General features: G+C 43.0%; 1 protein-coding gene across 4 annotated transcripts in view; it reads left to right on the top strand.

Annotated features, from left to right (window-relative positions):
* The window catches only part of klhl29 (kelch-like family member 29), a 145,283-nt gene that overhangs the window by 99,543 nt on the left and 23,038 nt on the right, over positions 1 to 22,702 (top strand). For all 4 annotated transcript variants that reach the window (XM_086019341.1, XM_086019339.1, XM_086019342.1 and 1 more), the window contains 4 exons: positions 2,940 to 3,078; positions 8,974 to 9,170; positions 11,500 to 11,612; positions 11,870 to 12,016. In XM_086019341.1, the coding sequence (XP_085875467.1) occupies positions 2,940 to 3,078; positions 8,974 to 9,170; positions 11,500 to 11,612; positions 11,870 to 12,016 (596 nt within the window). The remainder of the gene's footprint in view (positions 1 to 2,939; positions 3,079 to 8,973; positions 9,171 to 11,499; positions 11,613 to 11,869; positions 12,017 to 22,702) is intronic.

The raw sequence follows: 22,702 nt of genomic DNA on the forward strand, positions 1-22,702 counted from the left end.
TTTGACAAATTTTTAGGTATCTTATCACGTCGCATCTGTTATTTTCTGAATTTTGTTCCATCACTTCAGTGTTTCCCAACCTTATTAATCCAAGGCACGCGATTTACTTGAGAAAAATCTCATAGCACACCACCAAACAAAATGTCACACAAAAGTATATATGCTAAAATAATGACGATTATTGTCTCAATTTACTCACAAAATGCATTTAGTCAGTGTGAAATCTGGGCCCGTTTAGTCCACTACAAAGCTATTAATCAGTTGTGTGGATGGCGACAGGTGAATACACAGGTTAATTGTCTCTTATGCCATCTAGTTAAAGAGCATTTAATTGTTCTTCCTGCCACTATATGTCGCTGGCATAGACAGATGAAGACAAACGGCAAATCATTTTTGGGTCAACGGAGTGAAACTGGATCGTTTCCCGAGGCACGTCTGATGATCACTCACAGTACACTAATGCGCCTCAGCGCAAGTGGATTGTGATCGCTGCCTTACCGAATCAAATGTGAACCGAACAATCACTTTCAAAACACATGTAGCCAACCATCAAGCGCGTATGCACACAAAAATTCCCAAAGAAAACTCTGAGGCAAGACATTAGTAATAGTCACAAAACAATGACCCAGTTCAACTGCTGGACTCTTTTGGAGTTCTTGGACGGACATGATAAAACGGAATGTTCTTTTATGAGACCCAAGGACACTTTCTATACTCTATTTATGTACATTCCTAATACATAATACCATACCAATGTTATCGTTGGTGACGGGCACTCCACTGACTGAGGCTATTGTGACCTTGGTCATGGAGGTCTTTTTTCAGATTGCTTGTGAAGAGGAATTGCTAATATATTTTGCTCCCTCCATGTCAGGTCTACTTTTTTAGGGTGATCAGTGATTGAAACCACAAAAAAAAAAAAAAAACTGTAGGCACACCAACATGCATTGAAATATAACCAGGAAAGCTGATCCAGAAAACTACCACACCCCATTTAGGTGGTTGCCAGGTCAATCACGCTTCACAGCCGTTGGGGCAGCTGTTAGCATGCTAACAGTAAATTAAAGATTACTTTGTTACTGTACTCACAATAAGTAGCTTTCTGGATCCGTACGTTAAGTACTTATTTTTCTGACCACATTTGAGCTTTACTCGCCACATTTGGAAACAGATAACTACCAACCCTATTTTGTAAAAAGAAAAAAAAAAAAAAAAAAAAATTGGCTACATGATTTTTTTTTCAACCGCTCCATACGGCACAATGTAAAAACCATGTCAACAGAACGAGGTAAAGTCAACTGTGGTTGAGATTTGGATTGATTGAGATCTTCGGGTCGACCTTTACCTGGGTAACGGCGTTTAATCAGTTCCCAGAATCTTTTTTTTTTTTACACAAGTACCAGTACTTCTGTTTACGTAAGTGATTAACTTTTGCCACCTCTGCTGTTTTCTGCGTACTATACGTTGCAGGAATTGCCCTTTGTGCATTGCAAACCCCACAGTTTACCAAATGTTCCGATTGTCGAATGAAGCGTCCTTCGCAGCCGGCACTGGCAATGAAAAGCTTTAACGGCACAAGAAAAGTGTCCATAATCGTTATAGCTCATGTTATGGCTTGTGTATGTTCTCAAAGTGGCCTTCTGGATTGCAAAAACATGACGTCCCCCCGCCCCACTTCACCCCACTTCCCGCTGACTTTCCCTCTCAGCATCCCCTCATGGCGCCTCATTAAGATGCCAGGAAAACAAGCGCCTCCGACCCGACGCCACAGTTGGTCCAACGAGGCGCTACAACACCAAATTTGCATCAGTTTGCTCCGAGTCTGACTCCTTCCCAATTCGGCTGTCGTTGTTGCATTGCCAAGAATTTCGGAGGATTTCCTTCGATTTTTTTTGTTTTTTTTGTTTTTGATTTTTTGATTTTTTTTTTAGTACTAATGTAGTACTAAAAATAAGTATAGTGTAGTACTAAAATACTATTTTTTTAATTTCCTTATACATTTCAAGGGTCACCTTGTTCATTTGGTTAATCTAAGTGCTAGTTAACTGTGGCTATGATGATGAGTAACAATTTAGTGGGAATTTGTACAATAGGAAGCTGACAATTGTGACACAGTTGTAACACGGACCCAAAGTATGATGCCTTGGATGAAAAAAAATCAACGAACATTATATTTGGAGTACTCTTGTGAGAATTTAGTTGGAATTTGTGTGAAAAAGTGTCCCACTACAATTTTGAGTCCTTTATTTATCAAAGAGCTGAGCTAATTCCATGAACATCGGAATTTTGTTGGAATTTGGATGTTTGATATTTTTCTTTTTTAGCAGCATCGTAAACTAGTACGCTAATTGTATACATGTCAATTCTTCACTGTTGCTTCTAAAGTGGTATTTCTACGAAAATTTGATTTTGTAACAAAAGTAGCACGTTGTTATTAGTCAGAAACAGACATTTTTGGGGTTAAAATTAAAAATCTTCCAGTTTTTGAAAATACAATTTTTTTAGTACAATTTATGATGTTTTTCACTTTTTTTTCAGCATCATAAACGTTTTTGTGTATTTATACAAAAACACTCTTTTTAGGAAAATTGTGGATTTCTTTAGAGAATCCCACATTTCATTTTTGGTGGAATTTCCCAATAGATTCTTGTGAGATCACATTTATTTTCATTATTTTTTCTTTCTCATTTTTTTTTTTTTAGCATTGCAAACAGGTGAGCTAACTCCGTGTTCCTTTGTTTTGACATCGCCAACTTGATCTCCCTGCAATATGACATGGTATCGTTCAGTGTTTCTTCTCTGTGTCAAGCTGTTGATGCTCATGTCTGTCCTGCAAATCAAACAAAACAACGTCTAAACCTAAAATATGTCACTGTCTGTTCTTCTTCTCCTTCTTTTTTCTTCTTCTCCTTCTTTTTTTTTTTTTTTTTCCTCCGCAGAGATGTTGAAGGAGCTCAACCAGCAGCGGCGAGTGAAAGAGTTTACAGACCTGAAAATAATTGTTGAAGGCAAAGAGTTTGAAGTCCACCAAAATGTTCTAGCTTCCTGCAGCTTGTATTTCAAGGACCTGGTCAAAAGGTTTGCCTTTTCCTGACAGCACTCCTCCTCCTTGATCCCACCTGTTCTCTTTTGTAGGGCACATTTGTGTCGCTTTCCTAACCCCACTTAGCTCCAATCTACCCCCCAGACCTCTTTCTCTTTCTGTTCTTTCTTTCAATCTTTCTTGCAGGTGCGTGAAGACGTTTTTTTTTTTGTTTTTTGTTTTTTGTTGTTGGTTCTAGCGCAGGGCCAGCAGCCATTCCTTCCTTCTCTCCCCCCTCACTCCCACACTGAAATGAATGTATCTGAATCTGGAGATAAAGGTCAACAACACGTCATCTCTTGCAACCCCCCCCCCCTCCCTCACCGCACCATTTTAACCACATTTCCATTTTAACGAGCAGTGCAAATGTTTCACGACCGAGGGATTGTTTTTAAGGGCCCAAATGAGACAACCGTATAGTATTTCTGCCATAGGAAAAAAAAAAAAAAAAAAAAAAAAAAAGACGTTGCTTCATGTAATTGTAAACTAAGGCGCTTGAGAGTGTCGGCGAAAAGCAGCGAACGCCATCTGCCATTCTTGTATTCGCACGACGTGTTCTCCCTGTGGTTACTTAAACAGCAGTTTGGCGGAAATTGGAATAGAATTATTCCATTCGAGTATGTATTGCTCGAGCTCTGACCTTGTGGGTTTGAGTTATTTGAGTTTCATATTTGATGGCGGTCATCAAACTTTGCCGCCGCCATCTGCCTACACGCCGTGGCTAAAAATCTGGGAATTTGTTAGTAAGCTGACAAAATCTCTACGGGGAGTTTGTCTTTCAGGCCCCTTTGGAAGTAGCCCATATGGACTATAAAATAGATTCTTCAGAGCAAAATGGAAGCCTTCCTGTGCATTTTTGGGCGTGGATTCTTGAGACTTTCTAAACCAACCAGACTTCCTGCTGCTAAATTAACCTGACTTTGGGGGATGAATTTTCAAATTCAACCTACTTGGGTTTTGCCTTTTATTGCGACGCATGAATTTCCAAAATAAAATTCGGGGTGATGGTTAGAATGAACAAGGGGAAGCAATATTTTGTATTAAATTTGTATCACGTTTGTGAAATTGTCAAGACGGCAGCTGATTCACGCAACGCATGTGCAGTATGGCTTGTTGGCAGATTTAGTTTGGGTAACAACACCCCCCACTGTCTGTCATTTAAACTCCATTTTTCTTTGGTCTCCGTGTGCGTGCATGCGCGCGTGCAACAGTCAGATAACTCAGATCACGTCTTTGATTAGAAATTCCATACATCCCAAATGTCCTCATCCTGGCTTATCCTTGCAGGTGTTTTCAGCTTGACTAACACTTCCTCGGGAGCCAAAGTGGTTCCACTTCTCGCCGCCTTTACGTGGCAGGATTGCATAAGTGCCGAGACAAAAGCAAATACATCGGGGCGGCACCTAAGGGGGGGTTAGCATCGTTTGCCCCGCGGCCATGGCAAGCTCGTAAACGCGCTGCTTAGCAGCCGCCCACCGCCGGCGCCATCGCCACCTTGCGTGTGCTCGGTCAATTTATTACTTAGTTTCAGCGGAACTTTTAAAGGCCCGTCACGTATTTAGCTTTTTCTTTGGCATCTTTTTATCACTTGTTCCTTACGCTTTAAGCTTTTGTTCCAAAATATTTTTTAATTTACGCTAAAAATATTGCGTTTTTGTCTAGAAATGTAATTGCAATTTATCAAATTTATTTTGCAGTTAATGATCAAATTAATGTTTTAATTTATACTGAACTATAGCATTTTTGTCGGCGAATTTTGAATTTCTCTTTTTATAAATATAACATTTTGTGGCAATACTGCATTTCATATGTATTTTATTTTGTAGAATATAACATTTTGGTGGAGAAACATTTGCTTTTTTTTCAATTTTAACAGGAAATATGTGACAAATATCCATTTTTGGGACAAAATGTCACTTTTTTATGTAATTTTTGCATCATCCTGGAATGAAGCATTTTTGAGTCAATGTTATGTCAGTTTATTTCCATTTTATTTGTAATTTATGTTCAAATTTTGGGGGATGAAATGTAATGGAAATGTATCTATTTGAATTCATAACTTATGGTTAACTACAACATTTAGGTTCGAAAATTCAATTCATTGTAAAATGTTGCCTTTTTGTGGCCAAAATTAATTGAGATTTTTCTCATCTAATCTTGTACTCATGGTCAAGTCTAGCTTTTCTGTGGCCAGCGTCATATCTCGCCATATCCAAAATTGGAGGTTCCGCTGTACACTTCAAATTCAGACAGGCGACGGAGAAACAGACAAGAGCTTGTGTCTGTCTTTGGCAGCCGCATGTGCCACTGACAGCGCGCCGATACAAGAGTCTGCCTTTGACCTTGACGCGGGCCGGTAACCCTCGCGACGGGCCCTGGCGGTCGGTGGGCGGTTGAGCTGTTGTCCATCACTCGGTGTCTCCTGCGGGCTTCTTATCTGGGTTGCGGGCCCATCATTTATGCGTGAAGGTGCGAAGCCCCCAAAACATACCTGAGCTTGACAGTTGAATAAGCCCCACACGCTCGTGAATCACTTAATTGATTGCGGGTGTGCTTTCATCTGCTGTCATAACTTCTTGCCACGTTTCATGCTCGTTGGCTTACAAGAGACATTTGGCTCATTTTGCCACCGCCCTGGAGAAAACGACATTTGTTCAACTAGTTGTTATGCCTAATGAAGTTCATGGAACAGCTTTCACTTTTGTTGGTTTCTAACTGGGAGATTTAGTTCCCAATTCCTGATATCTTTACTAAAGCACAAAGTCCTCCAAGGAAAAGGAAGGATATATTTTTTTAATGTAACTTTAATTAATCTTAAAATACTGCATCAGATTTTTCTGGCACTATTTTGCTTGTTTTTAACGATAAAATATAGCCTTATTTTTTTAACTTTTTTTTTTTTCTGTGATACCCAACGGATGCAACGTGAGCATGCATTCACCCCTTCGATTTCCTCCCCTCAAAAAAAAAAACATTACCTCTTAAAGGGCCGGTGCACTGAGCAGGCTGACAGATCATGGCCTGTAATTCCATTTCACCCATCAGCATTTTCCAATAAGCGTGCTCGCTTGGCATTTAATTTATGGCATCCATCCACATTTTCTGCATCGCTACGACCACACGGCGCAAAAGCCTCCGAGCTGGTCTGACACGTTTGTCCTCTCTAGCTCCGTGAAACCCACTGCTCGACTCACCCCGGGGGGGGGGGGGATGAGACTTTGTCCAATTCCCCTCAGATTTATAGTGTCATAGTCTTTGTTCTAGTTTATCCCAAATAGCGAGATGAGTCTTCACGCTTTTATTTGGACTGCAGTTTCTGTCACCGCTTCGCTGCGTTTCATATTCAAGGCAATTTTGTGCAGGCACAGTATGGGAATAAGGCCATTTAAATGGGTACAGGATGTGGTGAAATATGTAGGTCTGATACTTTGTAAGTTGAGTTTGAAAATGTGACCCCCCAAAGCCAGTTCATTGAGTAACATGAAATTTAGTAGGCATCTCATCATCATGATTAGACCCACAAAACTCTGACCTGAATTGACACAGGAAGTCAGCTTGTGTATCACGGCGTGAAAGTTTGACGAGCCGCAAAACTCGTAACAGGTTGACTTTACAAATTCAGCACCCAAAGTCAGTTTCGCTCAGCAGCAAAAAAATCAATCGGTTTCAAAATCAAGAATCCTAGACGGGTGGGCAGCGCTAAACTGCCAATATTTTGCATTTTCATCATTCCGTCTGGGCGGTGTGTGGTGGTGAAGTTGTGTGCATGTGTAATATTTGTGTTGTGTGTTTGGCCTCCGTTCTCCACTCCCTCTCGGAAAAGTGTAGCAATTTTTTTCACAACCAGATTCCACCAACCCGAGTGTAGCTCATCTCGACACTTCCTCACTCGCCGTCCTCCCGCCTCCGTTTTTCACACGGGCGCAATCAGACGCTAGCCTCCTTTGTTCAGACGCTCCCTAACGTTTTTCCGTGGCCGCTCAAGCCACTTTCTGCTGCACTAATTGACCGGGCTGATGCTCTTTTTTTTTTTTTTTTTTCTCGTTTTTCTTTTTTGTATTTATAGCTCTTAACTCCATCCTCCATCATTTTGACCCTCCCCTCTTACCTCCCTTTCTTTCTTCCCCCCTGCCCACCTCCCTCCGCTCCCCCCCTGCAGGCAGGCCTTTGTGCGGGATAAAGGTCAATAACGCTATGTGGCTTTTTGCTTTGCAGGAGGACAAAACATAAAAAAAAAAAAAAAAAAAAAAAAACATATATATAATTTATAAGAAAAGCCTTTGGGTGTTTGCAGCAATGCGGAGACAATTAAATGCATTTTCATTTTTTAAATTTATTTTTGGATGTCCTTCTCAACTCCCCCTCCCTCCCTGAGTGCGCTTCAATTGACGACTAATGTCTTTGAGTTCATACACTACAGGATATTATTGCAGGTGTGATGGTGGTGTTTTTTTTTTATTGGTGGGGGTGGGGAGGTGGTTGGTTGGGGTTATCTCTTATCGAAAAGTTATGGAACAACACATCCCCTCCCTGTTAAGGATGGCTGCTGGCTCCCTGTGGAAGAACCGTCTCACCCCTGCCTCACCCTTTTCTCCCTCTCTTACTTTATTGTCCTCCCCTCGTCGCACCATCCTGTTGTCTCGTCTTGTTTGTCCCGCTTAAATTTAGCAGCGGGTGGGCAACGGAATGGGCCATCGGCCACATACCACCCACTCTTTAATATTGTCCGCTGAGCATTTACATTATAATGTTGTGAGGGAAAAAAAGTACCTTCATTTAGCTGTTTCGTCCCATAATATGGACTATTTATTCCTTTTTTTTCTATTCATTGATCTCATTAATATGTATTTTTCCAATTCATTTATTATGAATAATGACATGTCTTTAAAGGAGGTTTTTATTTGATATCCAGTGTTTAAGCACGTGGCCAAAGCAACCTGCGATTAATTGGGTGACGCCTAAAAAAAAATAGTGAGAGCTCCAAGTACCCCCATAATGACAAACATTAAAATACAGTCGTGTAGAAATGAAAATGATTCTATTGCAAGTCACTGTAATTTTAAACTGCGCGTAACTATAGGAAAATTGTACTAGAAAGTTAAATACAACTCAACTGTATTTGGCCAGCGATTCTTTCAAGTACCACTTTGGTGAGCCCGAGTACTACTAGTGGTACTAGTACCACACTTTGAGAATCACCGATACAGAATACGTTGCCCGAAGACTGATTACGGTGATTTTTGCACTGGATCCAACTTCCTCTGAGTCAGAGCCGGGCAGTTTTCCTGAGCGCAGCATCAATTGCGTATGCGTATGTTTTCCAATTCAACAAAGTGGCTCCAGCGGCAGCAAATAAAAATAAATAAATAAAAGAAACACCAAATCTTGATTGACGCGTGAAAAGGGCCTCCATCCATCTTAATAGCGACCACTTTTCATATGTCCATGGCCGCAGGGAGGGGAGTTAAAGTGCTTGCGGGTGGGAGGGGGCGTTCCATTTATTTTGCCCTTGAGTGGATTATTGTTTCACATGGGACATTAAACATGGGTGGCGAGGTGTTACTTACCGCCCTAATACCTCCCCCGCGGGCATCCAGCGCCGCATAGACAAATCGCCGTCATTCGAGCCCCGGCCCGGGTAGCGCATACTCCGCTCCTCATGCCTGCCGGTCTTGGGGGAGGTAATATATAATCGTTTTATATGTAGGCAATCTCCTGCCTATTTGTTGTTCGCTATTTGCAAATTCACTGAATTTACTATTTTGTTTCAGATAAATAGAAATGTCCAAATTCTTTCCCTTTGTCTCACCTTACTCTCCGAGCGCCAGGACAGCCCGCCCCCCCTCAAACCCAATTTCTCTCTTTCTCTCTGCCGCGATTGGTCGAACCAGGTCGTCGGGGGAGACGCGCAACGGCGAGATGTTGAAACTGAGCATGAGCAATATCAGCGCCGAAGTTCTGGAGCAGCTGTTGGAGTTTGTCTACACGGGCTCGCTGGTCATCGATTCGGCCAATGCAAAGACGCTGTTGGAAGCCGCCAACAAGTTCCAGTTCAACACCTTCTGCAAAGTTTGCGTCTCCTTCCTTGGTGGGTGTGTTTGAGGTGGAGGTGTGTCGCAGTACTTTTGTCTGAAAGGCTAGTTAGTTCGGTTGCTTTAGTGTCTTACTACTTGTGGAATAAATGTTGCGGGGGAAAAAAAACAATGCACGGCACCAAAATCGGATGATTTGCCATAAAATGCAGAACTCATCTCAATAAGTTGAGTTTGAAAATGCAGCCCTAAAGCCAGTTTCACGTAGCTGCCTGAAATTTGGTAGGCATGTCCAGTATGAGTAGACCCACAAAAAAAGTCTTGAAAATCCATGCCCAAAAAGACACAGGAAGTCAGCCATTTTGGTTTCACAGCGGATGTTTTAGGCTCATTCCAGCTATCGTACAGCCAGCGGACATTCGATGACAGACGTTTCATAGTGATTTTGTCAGATTGGTACCAAATTTGCACCACATGCGCTAGACCAATTGGCGACTCTAAATTTCAAGAATGTTTAGTTTTTGTCATACTTTGTGGGCAGAGCATTTTGTAGCTGTAATCCTCAAATAAATTGAGTTTGACAATTCGGCCCCCAAAGTCCTTTTCTCCTAGCAATGTTCAATTTGGTAGGCATGTCTATCCTAGAGTCGCCACTTTTGGCTATTTCTGGGGGGGTCCCTTTTTTTTTTTAGATTTTGTCTTTTTGCTGCCAAATTTAAACTGAATACAAGGCGCTGAATTTCCAGAATCTTGAATTGTCATTATTGCGAGGCAGGAGAACATGGCGGCAACGTTTAATGACTCACCATAAAACACAGAACGCTAAAAAGTTGCGTTTAAAAATTCGGCCACCGATGTCAGTGTCACCTTGCAACGTGAATTTTGATAGGCATGTCTACCACGAGGTTGTGCGTCACCTAAAAAGTTTGGAAAAGTCTTTGTTGGGGGACCCTAATGATAAAAAAAGAGCCTCAAATGTCAGTATTTGCATTCCATCTCATGAGTTGTTTGGGGTATAGCGAACACGAGGGAAGCGTATGTCGACAAAAAGGTCAGAAGCGGGCGAGCGGAGAAAAGAAAACAGCAGAAACAGCGCCTATTGATTTGTTTTTCTCTATTTGGGCCACACAACACAAAAAAAGAAAAAGCAAACATGGAAGCCATTTGTAGACTTCATTTCCTCTGAGACGTCAATTCATTCCGCCTCGACAAGATTCATGACATTTTAGCACATTAGAGCGGGGTGGTGGGGGCCAGTGTGTTCAGGTACAAGTGTTTGTCCTTGAGAGAGGAGGAACAGTGTGTCAAATGTTTGCGTCTTCTCATCTTCTTGACCCACTTTTGCCTTTCACTGATGTTAATTCACACCACGCGACAGCTACGTGCAGGGAAACATTTGTTAGCATCAAAATCTTGAAAGTGGTTCAGTGTCATGTGTAAACAGGTCGCAGTGTGCATGCCAGGCCACTAGTTAGCAGTGTAAGTCTACAGTTAAGCACAGGGTGCGAGTTTTCGGGAGAATTTAATCCCAAAGCCCAGTTTGACTTTGAGTTTGCCTTTGTGTGGCCTTTTGAGGGTCATTTTGGAGCCAGGAAGTCTGCCTTTTGGTTCTCTGTGAGGGCATCAACAATTCACGAAAACTATCAAATTTACTGTCTTGTGAACACGGCCATTTCTGTGTGGAATCATTCATCCGCTGCCTTGTGTTTTGGCTTTGCCTCTGTTGACCGCTATTTGTTTTAGGGCACGCCGCATTTGGCCATCAAAATAAAAAAAGGCCTGACGCGGGTCTCTCTCTCTCTCTCTCGAGGGCAATTATTTAATCAGCCTCTTTCATGGGGCCATTTTATCAGTCCGTCTGATTGCATGTTGATTACAAAAGTTCCCTCTGCTCTTTTGATTGTTTGTCCAAAACAAACTCTTGTCAAAGATCAGAGAGGTTCATAAGCTCTCCCCCTGCTGGTCATTTCAAGATCTACCTCTTTAATGTGCCCCGGCTAATCCCTAATCCTACTCCCTACGATCGATTCCCGCCCTGTTTGTTTGTCCCGGGAGGCGTTTGGAGTTATTAGACGTGTTGAGGCAGCGAGAAAGCTGATAAGCTGTGACACAATCCCTCGACATCGTCTTCGACGTCCGCCATCTCACTATCGACCTAATCAATCTGTCTGTGTTCTCCTCCCGTGGGTCTTCTGATTTGACTTCTTCTGATTCTTTCTCTTCTTGTTCTTCAAGTTTTGGTCAATGACCTGATTTCCTATTGGCTTTTGTTTTGTTTGGAGTTATATTGGTCTGAACTAGTAACATTTGTGTTTTCCATCTTGAATTGTTTACTAAAGGCACTTTGAAATTGTAACTCTTCTCTTGCTTCATCCTGGTCTGCAGAGAAACAACTGACGGCAGCAAACTGCTTGGGGGTGCTGGCCATGGCTGAGGCCATGACTTGCACAGAGCTGCACAACATGGCCAAAGCCTTTGCGCTGCAGAACTTCCCTGAGGTAAGTCCAGGATCAGGAATCATAATTCATTTTCTTCTATGTTTGATGCAAGGTGTTTGAGGCAGAATATGAAGTCTACATCATCAACACTTAGCCCCTTGGCCCAATGCCCAACTTATGTTCTTTAGAGTTTCAGAGCAAGAATGCAACAAGCGGCAAATACCTCGGTCAAATCAAAGTCAGCTTGCAGATTCATTAACAGTGTCACGAGGGCTAAAGTCATCCAAAAAATGGCCACTTTTATGGTTGATGATCAGGTGGCAGGACAGGAGGAGATCCTGAGCGTGTCCAAGGAGGACCTGGTGGCCTACTTGTCCAACGACAGCCTCAACACCAAAGCCGAGGAGTTGGTGTACGAGACGGTCATCAAGTGGATCAAACAAGACTCCGGCTCCAGAGTTCAGGTAAGGAAAGCTAAATACACCCGTCCCAATTCTGAAAATGTTTTGCCCTTCGGAACGTTGTCTTGGTTTCTCATGAGACAGCAAAGGGCAAACACGCAGCTGCTGCCCTTGTTTGTTTGTTTGTCCGCGAGGTGCTAGACGATTCCCAGAGTCAGTTCATCACAATCAAAGGTTACATCCTCAAGATGGACATCGACAGCAGGGAAGAGCAGTTCAAAATTGACACGTTACGCAGAATCAGTAATAAAGACTCAAGGTCGGAGTGTCATCTCCGTCCTGGTTCGGTGCAAAAGCAAACGGAGCATCGACGGATATTCGTGCACGGTTAAAACCTCAGGTCATGAGATTTTGATTGATTCTTGTGGCGAAGACAAATCCGCAGATTTTTATGGCCTGTTTAAAAACCGAAGGAAGATTAGCAGATAAATTGCCGGCCATCCGTCATTGGAAGAGTCAGCCATCCCGAGCGAGGTCTACTTGTCCGCATGCCCTGGCCTGCAGCCTCCGCCACCTGACGTCCAAAATCAATGTTACCCTGTCGGCGCCTACATCATTATTCCTGATTCTGCGTTTAGATCTGCGGTCCTATCGCATTATCGTCCAGCGTACTTACCGTCTTAGCGAGGTGCTAGCGATTATGGCCGGTCGTGACTAATATTTAGCATCACACGGTGTCGTCTTGAACAAAATAAGGCACAGGTGCCAAACTGTAGTATAGTGCAAGACGCAAGATGGTGTTGCGTGTCGACCACTTATGATGAACAAGTTAGATCTCAGTTTTTAAATTATGCGCAATAGGTCAAAAAAAAATCTGACAATTCTAGAAAGTATAATAAACTAATATGTCTTTGTTTGTCGCTCTCTGCAGTATGTTATTTGGCTAACCTCTAGCAACTTCCCCACTAAATTTGTAATTCTGTGATCAAAACTAGACAGATTTATAATTGCGGGTCACGCATCCAAGGCCGTTATCAAAGTTGTTCAGGGCCGTCCACCATTGACGACGAACTGATGTCCGCTGCATGTCACGTGAGTCCAAATCCAAATCGTGCGGTCCAGCAATCACACCCTCTAATGGAGAGCGGAGTTATTCCGGAGAGGTAGACTTGGGGGATGGAAAAAAATGGGACATTTTTCCGCTTGTCTGAACAAGCCATTCACATATTCGTGGGACGTGAGACCCTGGGTCACCTTGTATTTGAGCCAAGAAAAAGAAGAAGGAGGTACAGAAGATTGCAAGGATTTAAAAAAAAAATGGGGAGAAACAATCCAAGCGTAACAAAAGGCGACTTTGAATCTTGTACCCTGACCTCCTCGGATGGGAACCGAAACGCGCCTCTTGCGGATGCTTCCATCGTGCCGCATTCACGGTCCACATCCACCAGCGCTCCATCCCGAGGCGGAAAATCACTCCTGTGGAACCTGTGACAACTTTTAATGACATGTCAGGGCACAATGTCGCCACGCGACTTTTAAGCCGTCAGCTAGTCGGTATGTGTGCGCGCGACTTTGCATTCATCTCAGCACGCCCCCGCTTTGTGTGTCTTAAGCTGCGGGCTATATAGCGGAAAAGTGGCATATTGAACGCGGCGGGTAAATAATATGCAATTTTCTCTTTCCGCTACCCTGTCAGTTTGCGTCTGATGGCGGAAGGAAACGAGGCATGGACATCGCTTAGAGATGGAAGAGAGTATTAGAGTGTGTATTGCGGTGAAATTGTTTGTATTTCAGGGACCCTTCCAAAAGTCACCCAGTAGCACACCCTGGAAAGTTTAAAAAAAAAAAAAACAAACCTAATATATATATATATATATATATATATATAGTTTTTTTTTTGTTTTTTTTTTAAACGTGCATCTGTCAATTTTGAGTCGACAGCATGTGACAAAATGGCCGCCCCTTGAGATGGATAAAAAGGGGTGGATTTAGCTTCTTAACTCATATTACACAAAAGCAAAATCGGAATGCCGTGTTTAGACTAGTGGGGGCGCATAGAACATATTATTGTAAAGAATATTTTGGGGTTGACTTCCCATTAAATACACTTGAACGAACACCTGTTGCCAACAGTGTGCTCAATCTGTCAAAGTGAACACACTTGTGCCCACTTATTTGGGATTTTAGGAAATCGCACCGTTAGTGGCTGATTTTGTTTTGAAGCAGCCTAATTCCGGGCAATTTGTCTAAATGATCTCAAATCAGAAGCGGGGATCATAAAAACACAGGTGAGCTATCTGATCAACTCCAGAGCAAATTTTGACCTGACTGCATTCATCAGGCTCGGTTCAAGTTCCATTCATCATCCAAGGATGCCGATGTTTGGTCCATCAAAACAAAGTAATGACGGCCGCTTCTTCTCTGCGGTGTAAAAGCAGCCGAAGTTTCATTCTCCTCTGAAGGACGATTGTGGCTGACGCAAAGTTCATCGTCTCCCAAAAAATACAATTAACCCCACTTAACGGCACGTGGCGATGAGTCTTTTGCGCTTTTGAACTCGCAAGACAATGGCTAAATTAAAAGCGACGTTGCAGGTAAAATGGGGTCATTTTTGTCATTTTAGACGGCGGCGAATCAGTTTAAATATGCACACACGCACACACACACACCGCCTCACAGCACTTTTGTCCTCTGATATTCATTCTGATATAATTTGCTCTGGCATTCAAAAAAAACCCGTAGAGAAAAGACGGAGAAAATTACATCAGCTTATTACGAGAGTCCCACATAAGCACATGAAGTAATACCTTTAACTGTGTTCATTTGGCCCAGGAACCGCAAATGTCGTGCCGGGCCATTGTTATTACCGCTAATGGCCGGGGCCAGCCTTATTTCGTAATTTTTTTTTTTTTTTTTTATCAGGCAAAACACACCATTAAGTGTCCTTTTTAACCGCGTTACAGTCGCTGGCCACTTTCCAAAGAGACAATTAATCAGCCTCTTTTGTCACCTGGCCAGATAGGATCCGCTATGAAATGAAATGTCGACGTGAGGCCTAATGGAGGTCCCATTCAGGCTTTTGGCAGACTGGCCTCCAGTAATTGAACGAGCGCGGCGGCGATACAAAGGACCGCTGAGTGGAAGCGAGGACGAGTGTCCCGCTGTCACCGCTGTCGGAAAATCGTTGCCGGAAACTTTCACGTCTCCATCATATGCTTATCAAAGGCGGTTATTGCGCAGTTTTGATCACCAAGCTTTAACGCTCACAGTGGATAAAGTTTTGCAATTGAGTTTTGTCTGTCCAGGATACCTGGCTTAAAATTGTTTGCTAAGGGACAAAAGGGTATAAAGTGTGGTAGAGTGGTTATCTCCCGACCCAAGGTTTTGGCTTGCTGAGCCAGTAACCATGTTGAAGTGTCCTTGTCATAAAGTGATTTGAGTATCTTGAGGGTAGAAAAGTACAATACAAGCAAAAGCCCATTTGTCATTGAGCATTTGTAAAATCTCCAGAAAGACATTTTTTTCTTTGAAGGACCTCTGGAAATGGCCAAGATGAACCGAAATGGAAGGCTTCTTGTGCTTTTTCAGGCACGGCATGGCTTCGAGTTTTGCTTTTTACAGCGAATCGTGACATTTTCACAGTTTAGCCGAGTCCATCTACGCGGTATTGGGGCTTAATCTAAAGGACAAATGAATGTATGGCTTTGAAGGCTTACTTTTTAAACACATCTCTGCTTCCATTTTGGGCTCATTTAAAAAAAAAAAAATCTCTAAAACGAGCTCTGGAATTGTTCTCAAAATGGCTACTTCAAACCAAAAAGGTCAGCTTCCTGTCCAATTTCAGGCACGGGCGCTTGCCACTTTTCTATGGATCTTGTTAGGACAGAGATGTTCACCCCAATGTGACTATCGGTGAAACTGGTGTGGCGCGCTGACTTTTTTTTTTTTTCCTCCAAACTTTTTTGGGGGAGCTCCTGAACCAGTATTGGATACAATACAAAATTGGCCATTTTTGGGGACATGTTGAGGCCACGAAATAGAATTGGCTCGGCGAGAGCATGTAGTGCAAACGCCGCCGTTGTCTCCTCCAATCTGTCCGTGTGGCCTGCTGTTTGCAAAGCAGGGGGTGGGGCAGGGGGATCGGATGCAGGCCAGTGAACTGCGGACCTCCACGGACATCTGTGTGCTCCCAGAGCGTGCTCAGTCGTGATGTGTGCAGCCAGATGGACGCGCCCACTCGACCGTGGCAACTTTGTATCCAGGGCAGGTCAAAGCCGCGTTGGCTTACGCTGGCTGGAGCCTACTGTACCTATAAGCCAGGAAGCTAATACTGCTGCAATCCCAACATTATTTTGATATTATAACAACAATTAAACATTTGGAGCATGCCTGCTTGTGTACCGCATTGCATTTGGGAAAAATCCAATTTTATTTTACATGGCGTTTGATTAGATAATGCAAGTGCAAGTTGCTTTGCCTTTGTAGCGCAAACATGACAGCGCTTTGGCAAATATTGAAAAGTTTGTCAAAAAGAGGCTTCAAGCTGTTTAATGCCCCCCTCATTTGAAGTTTAATGTCAAACTAAACCTCAAACAGATAGAATGACACTTATTGTATTTAAAACAACACCCAGTAGCTTTGCCTTTGGAAAGTCGGCTTATCTAACAAACAGTGCGAAACATGATTGGCATTCTAACGGTTGGCATCAATAGTGGCAGTTTTAGTTGAGTGAGTGGCCAGGGTGGGCACAACAGAAGGAGCAACACAATTAATTGAACTGTGGCATTAAATCATGATGCACAGGTTTGTTTTTTTGTTTTTTTTATACTTTTTATGTTTTTTAATACTCTCTGTTTTTATAAAGTACAATATTATAGAGTGCTATTTTTCCTTGCTAAAGCCACACTGTGTCATGTCAGTTTTTGTTGATTATGGCGGCGCCTTGTGGACAAAAGCGGTAGTGTTTTGACAAAAAACAACCACGTTTCCCATGCATGCCAGCGCGTAGTGTCGTGAAATCCTGAGCCGTCTTCATAGCGATAGGAGGAAGTGAGTATGCCGTAAAGCAATTCAGGACATTTTTTTGTGTGCCAGGGTTCCATCCCATCCTCCTCAAAGTTGCTTTGTGCCAGTAAAAATGATACAGACCCCCTCGGGGCATGACGTCCCATTCAACTACTATACTTGTAAGTCAATGTTTCATCAAAAGAGTTGTGAAAAAAATTGATTAAGGTCGATTTCTTGCCCAGTGCTGCTTTAAAGAGGGTTTTGGGGGCAGGCCGGAATTGATGAATGGCATTTTCATTTATTTCAACAGGTAATGAATGATGTGGTGGTCTACAACCAGGCAATTCTAGTTGCAAAAGGCAGAATATTTTAATACTGGTCATTGGATGTCATTAGATTGTGCAGGTGTGCCTAAAGGTGAGCAGATGGTACATTATTTGCTGTAAATAATCATTTCCAGGCCACTTAAATAAAAGTAGTCTACCACCGTGCATTCACGGGTGTACTTAATGTTTTGGCTTATGAGACGAGACTTGTCTTCCCGTGCGCAACGAGGAGTCCTGCAGCTGAACGTGTTCCTTTTCTCCCAATGAAGTCATGCTGAAACGCGTTGCACCTGTCAGTCGTGGCTCAGGGCGACATGACGCCCCCCCGCCCCCCCTCCATCCCCTCCCCCGTCTTTTCTCCCACTCACCATCAACCAACCCCCTCGCTACCCTCCTCGCTCACAACCTCTCCAACTGACACGCACTCACACACATAGTCACGCAGACGGCGAAAAACACCATTTGTGGCCAAGCGCGAGCATATTTTGCTCACGCGTAATGTGTGCAGTGCGCTCTCATTGCAGTTGAATGGGTTTGTTTGTGGGGCCGCGCACACTTTGGATGTGTTATATGTGTGTTGTTATTCATGCGAGGAGAGTCGTCTATTTTTCAAAACCAGAGCGGGCGACATGACCCTTTGTGCCATTTGGTTGAGTCATTTTGGCTTGGCAAGGCTTTAATGGAAATTTTGACTGGAGCAGGCTGCGCTAATGTAGTTTCCTTTAGACTGGATGAAGCAGCATGTGGCTGTCTTTTCCAAATAACTGCCAACGTATAGAAGTCTGTGGACATGTTTGTTTGTATGGCTGAAATTAGCGAGTTTCGAGGTGGCAGGAACATTTCTGACTATTTGAATGTGGGGGAAAAAAAAAAAAATCTACTGCCGCACCCATGTCTTTCTCCAAGAAACACGCTTTTACCCATAAAATAATGCGATGCTTTTGTTAGCTTGTTGAGCAAAATGCTAACTCTATGCTACTTTAATTGCGTGACTGCCATTCCACAGAAGCAGAGTGGAAACTTGGGTGAAGAATAATTGTATCACGCATCCCTCTGGATTGTTTGTGTGGCCCGAGTGCTTATCTGAGCCCATTAGCGAGGGAGAGTTGCATGTCGGGAGTCACGTTGTTCAGGCATATGGTCTCCTCATCCTGAGAGAGTAGAAAAGCGGGAAAAAAAAAAAAAAAAATCTAAAAGTAGCTGCCGCACATGAGCTCGGACCTCCCGCGGAGAGATTCCATATGTTGGCCATGTTAGCACTCGCGTGATGATGCTTGTCATAATAAATGAGCATGACAAACAAAAACTAAAAATGGATACATTTTGGAAAATTCTTCCTTTACTTGCTAATAATACTTTGCAAATTAAAAAAATTAGGGGACTGCACTAGCGCAATTTGATCGGATACAGCATACGAAAAGAAGCGGTATCGTTGCTTTGCTCACCTTTGATCATCTTATGGGGAAAAAAAATCCGTTATGTCCTAAATGTTACGTTTATTCAATTCATTGTTTACAGTATTGAATCGGCCCAAAAATGGCGTCCTTTTCCGAAGTCTTTCTTCTTTAAAGGCTTGTCTCGGTGTCTGGACGGGGGAGACGAAGGTGACAGCTCTCGCAATTCGTCTGTCAGGATGACGCTCGCGTTTACTCGAGAGCAAGAAGAGAGCGATGGCCGCCGAGCTTGACAAGGATAGAGAGAAATGGAGTCTGTCGCTGCCTCGCTCGCTCGCTCGCTCGCTCTCAATTCCCAAACACGGTTGACCGGTGGGAATGTGATGAGTGATGTCCCTCGGAGATGTTCCCCTTTGAGCACACAGCGGTCATTATTAGTACTTACCACACTGAGCTCGAGCCTATTTATAGCATTCAAACTGTACTGTTTGTAATCTGCTTGTGCTGCTTTCGAGTAAAATGGGAAATTTCTAAGACCCCAATAGGAAAACGGCAAATAGAGGTACAGTTGCAGTTGTCTGACATCATACAATAAAGGCTGTATAAATCACTGCGTATAGTAGAATATCGCCTTTACTCTTAAGAGCAATTTCACAAATTTGCTTCGCCTTTTCTATACAGAAACGAGACTAGCCCTAGCACTTTTACAAGCCAGTTTTCCTCCACAAACACCGTGATTGCCAAATAAACATCGTCAACACACCTGCAGCATGGACACGTTAGCATCGCGGCAAAGACTAGCGCCTTTTTGTCGCTCGTACCTTCAACGCGTTTGCTGTTGCAACCCCACACTGCCCCCCGGTGTTCGTAGTGACGATAATTCAGACAACTAGCTAAGCAGAACTTTATTTGTGGCCTCCTTTTTTTTTCCCAACACGGAGACTGACAGCTTGAGTCTTCGCAGCAAGCGTGCATCTCATTTCCATTGTGAGCGTAGGAGGACGAGCGAGGAGTGGCGATGGAGAGAGAGCTTGCTTGCGAGCTTGGGAAGAGACGAGTGATTTTGCATTCCTCCTAATGTTGGTTTCTTCTCGTAAATGTGCAAAGTGACCAAGGGTATACTTGTTAATCAGAAATGCTCATGATAGGTCACATAACATCACCTTAGCATTTTGGTCTCGAATAATGTTCATTTACAGACATGTTGTATTTTAGCATATTTGTGTGTCTACCGTGCCACCTCCGTTTTTAGCCGAGGCCGGATGTCGCCCATCTGAAGTGGTTCTCCTGCAGTTTCCAACTTTGTTTGGTGAGAGAAGCGGGGGACCACAGTAGATGCACATGCGGTTTGGGGGGGGGCGGGCGGATTTGTAGATTACATACACACTACGCGAGCGTTTGTTTTGTCATTCTGTTCTTCCTTTCTCTCCTGTTCCCCAGAAAGTTTAGTTTAGGGAAGAAGGGGGGGAAAAAGAAAAAAAGCAAGTCAAGTGCCGTATCGAGAGCTTGTCTGCAACTGACAGTTGCTTTTTGGAAATCCCAGCGCCGGTTGCCATGGCAACCTCCTCCTCTTCGCATCAGTCGATGGATTCATCCTTTTTGCCGGTCGCATTGTGACAGTTCAAACTTTATCGAGGATTGCAGTAATCCCCCGCCGTATTGCGGCTCACGAATCGCGGTCCTGCTGTACCGGGGGTTTCAATCAATTGCAGCACCCCAAAAAAACACCACAATATTTCTTATGTAGTTTAATAAAGGAACAGAGCACCGTGTTGTAACATGTGAAAATAAGACCATAATAAGATTGAATCTAAAGAAATATACTGGTCTTGTGAAGTGTAATCAAGCCGAGAGTCTCACACACACAATTATTAAAAGCCGATGCTTGTTGTGTGCTTGTGAGTTGAGTCACTGCCAGCATTCAGCATTTGAAAAACTCTTTAAAAAAAAATAAAATAAATAAAGTCTAAAATCACTTTATCCCTAAACTGTTGCTTACATCTCCAAATTCACCCACACGTTATCTCCAATGACACTTGTAGGGCGGCACCTGGCTGAACCAGAGCTGCAAAAAGCTTCAATTGAGCTCTGAAGGTCAGCCGCCCAGAGTAGGAAGTAGCGCTTCTTAAATCTGCCAGGTCCCACCCGTGTTTACCCGTGCGGCTTGTTTGATAAACTGTTTTGGCAGACGGCGCGCTCCCCCGTGGGTGACGATAGCCGACAGTCCCATCTGCGGGGCTCGCTGAGAGGAAATGTCATCAGCAGATGTCCGTCGTGACGGGCGCCCTCGCGTCCGCTCCACCCACACACCCCCCCCCCCCTCCCGCCGCGTTTCCTCCCTCCGGCCTCTCTTTTCACTGGAACAAACTCTCTGCTAGTTGATCTTTATTTATGTATTGCCATATCACTATAGATAAGAGTATAAATATGAATTCTTATTTACGGTTTGCACATCAATTACTGTGCTTTTAAATCTTGCGGTGACTGCCTTCAACTGCCTTGTTCTGGTCCAAGCAGACTATCTGAATGTATTTGGTCATGGAGTCTTTTTTTTGTGGCTCTACTTATGATCGACATGCGTACCAAAGTTCATGTTGCTAAGTGAAACCTTTTTTTTTTTCTTCTAATATTTTGAAGGACGAGTACTTGACTTTACTCATGGTAGACATGCCTACCAAAATTCGTGTTACTAATGGCTTTGGGGGCCTGAATTTGTTTTGATACATTCACTTTTTGAAGTACAACTTCAATGATCCGGAATTGACTCTTTTAAACCAAAATGGCAGGTATCCTGTGTCATTTTAGGCATGGGCTTCTTGAGACTTTTTTGTGGGCCTCGTCATGATAGACATGCCTACCAAATTTCAACTCGTTAAGTGAATCTGGCTGATTTTCAAACTCAACTTACCAGAGTCCTCAAACATCAACGCTAAATGTCCACTTTGAATCCAAAATGGCAGACTTTTTGTGCATTTGCAGGCCTGACTTCTTGAGACCTTGTAGTTCTACTCATGATAGCTATGCCTACCAAATTGCAGCTTGCTAAGTGAAACTGTCTTCCGGGGCTGAATTTTCAAACTCAGCTTGTCAGAGAGCAAAGTGGAACTCAGGTGTGTGAGGAGAGACGCTTGGCTTATTATTGACTTCTTCTGTCTGGGAGTCTGTTGTTTTTCACCCCCTGTCCAGCTGGGCCGCATGGCACCGAGCCGTTCGAGGTCACCCCGGTCAGCCTCTGCCCGCCGCTGTGACACTCGGCGGCAGCTTGTTTACAGCTTTTGCTGTCGTACTAGCCCAGCCTCCCACGGGGGTTCACGCCGACACACTTAAACAGTCATACACATTCTGTAGCTTTAGATGAGGTTGCCTTGGCAACTGTACCGCTGCATATGTCACACATTAAACACATTTGATTTTTGAAAAAGTTCAAATAGTTTATTTTACTCATTCAAATTTATAATTGTATTTTGATCATTTTTCAATTTTTCAATTTATCATTATTTTACTGACAACTATTTAACCGATTTCTTGAAAATAAATTAGTGCATTATATTCCGGAAAAAAACAAACAAAGTTTTTTATGCTCGGGTTGATTAACAAAAGTGGTCAAATGTGGTCAAATCTCATCTCATACAAATAATGTTTTACCTTTCGTTCATCGATACAGCAATTTTATAATAATTAAAAAGTTATGTGACATTTAAAAGATGTATTACTATACAGTTAAAAGGAGTGTAAAACATTGAGTCATAGATTTGTGGTGAGGTAATTTTTCTACCACTAGGTGGCAAAGCGTTGGAACGTTGGTGAAAGGAAGATATTTCTTTTCAAATTAAGAGTAGCTCAATTAGAACATGAAGCAACTTCTGTGCTTCTGCCCATTTTATACATTGAAAATTAAAACGAGTCTGTACTCCCCACAAATATACAGTCTATTTATTTAAAACGTAATGATGAAACAATTATTGAATATAATTAATACCGAATGTTTAAATGTATGCATCCAATTTTAGGTTTTATTAATA

This window comes from Filicampus tigris, chromosome 20, assembly GCF_054856515.1.
Source record: "Filicampus tigris isolate MCC_2025a chromosome 20, RoL_Ftig_1.0, whole genome shotgun sequence".
NCBI lineage: Eukaryota > Metazoa > Chordata > Actinopteri > Syngnathiformes > Syngnathidae > Filicampus > Filicampus tigris.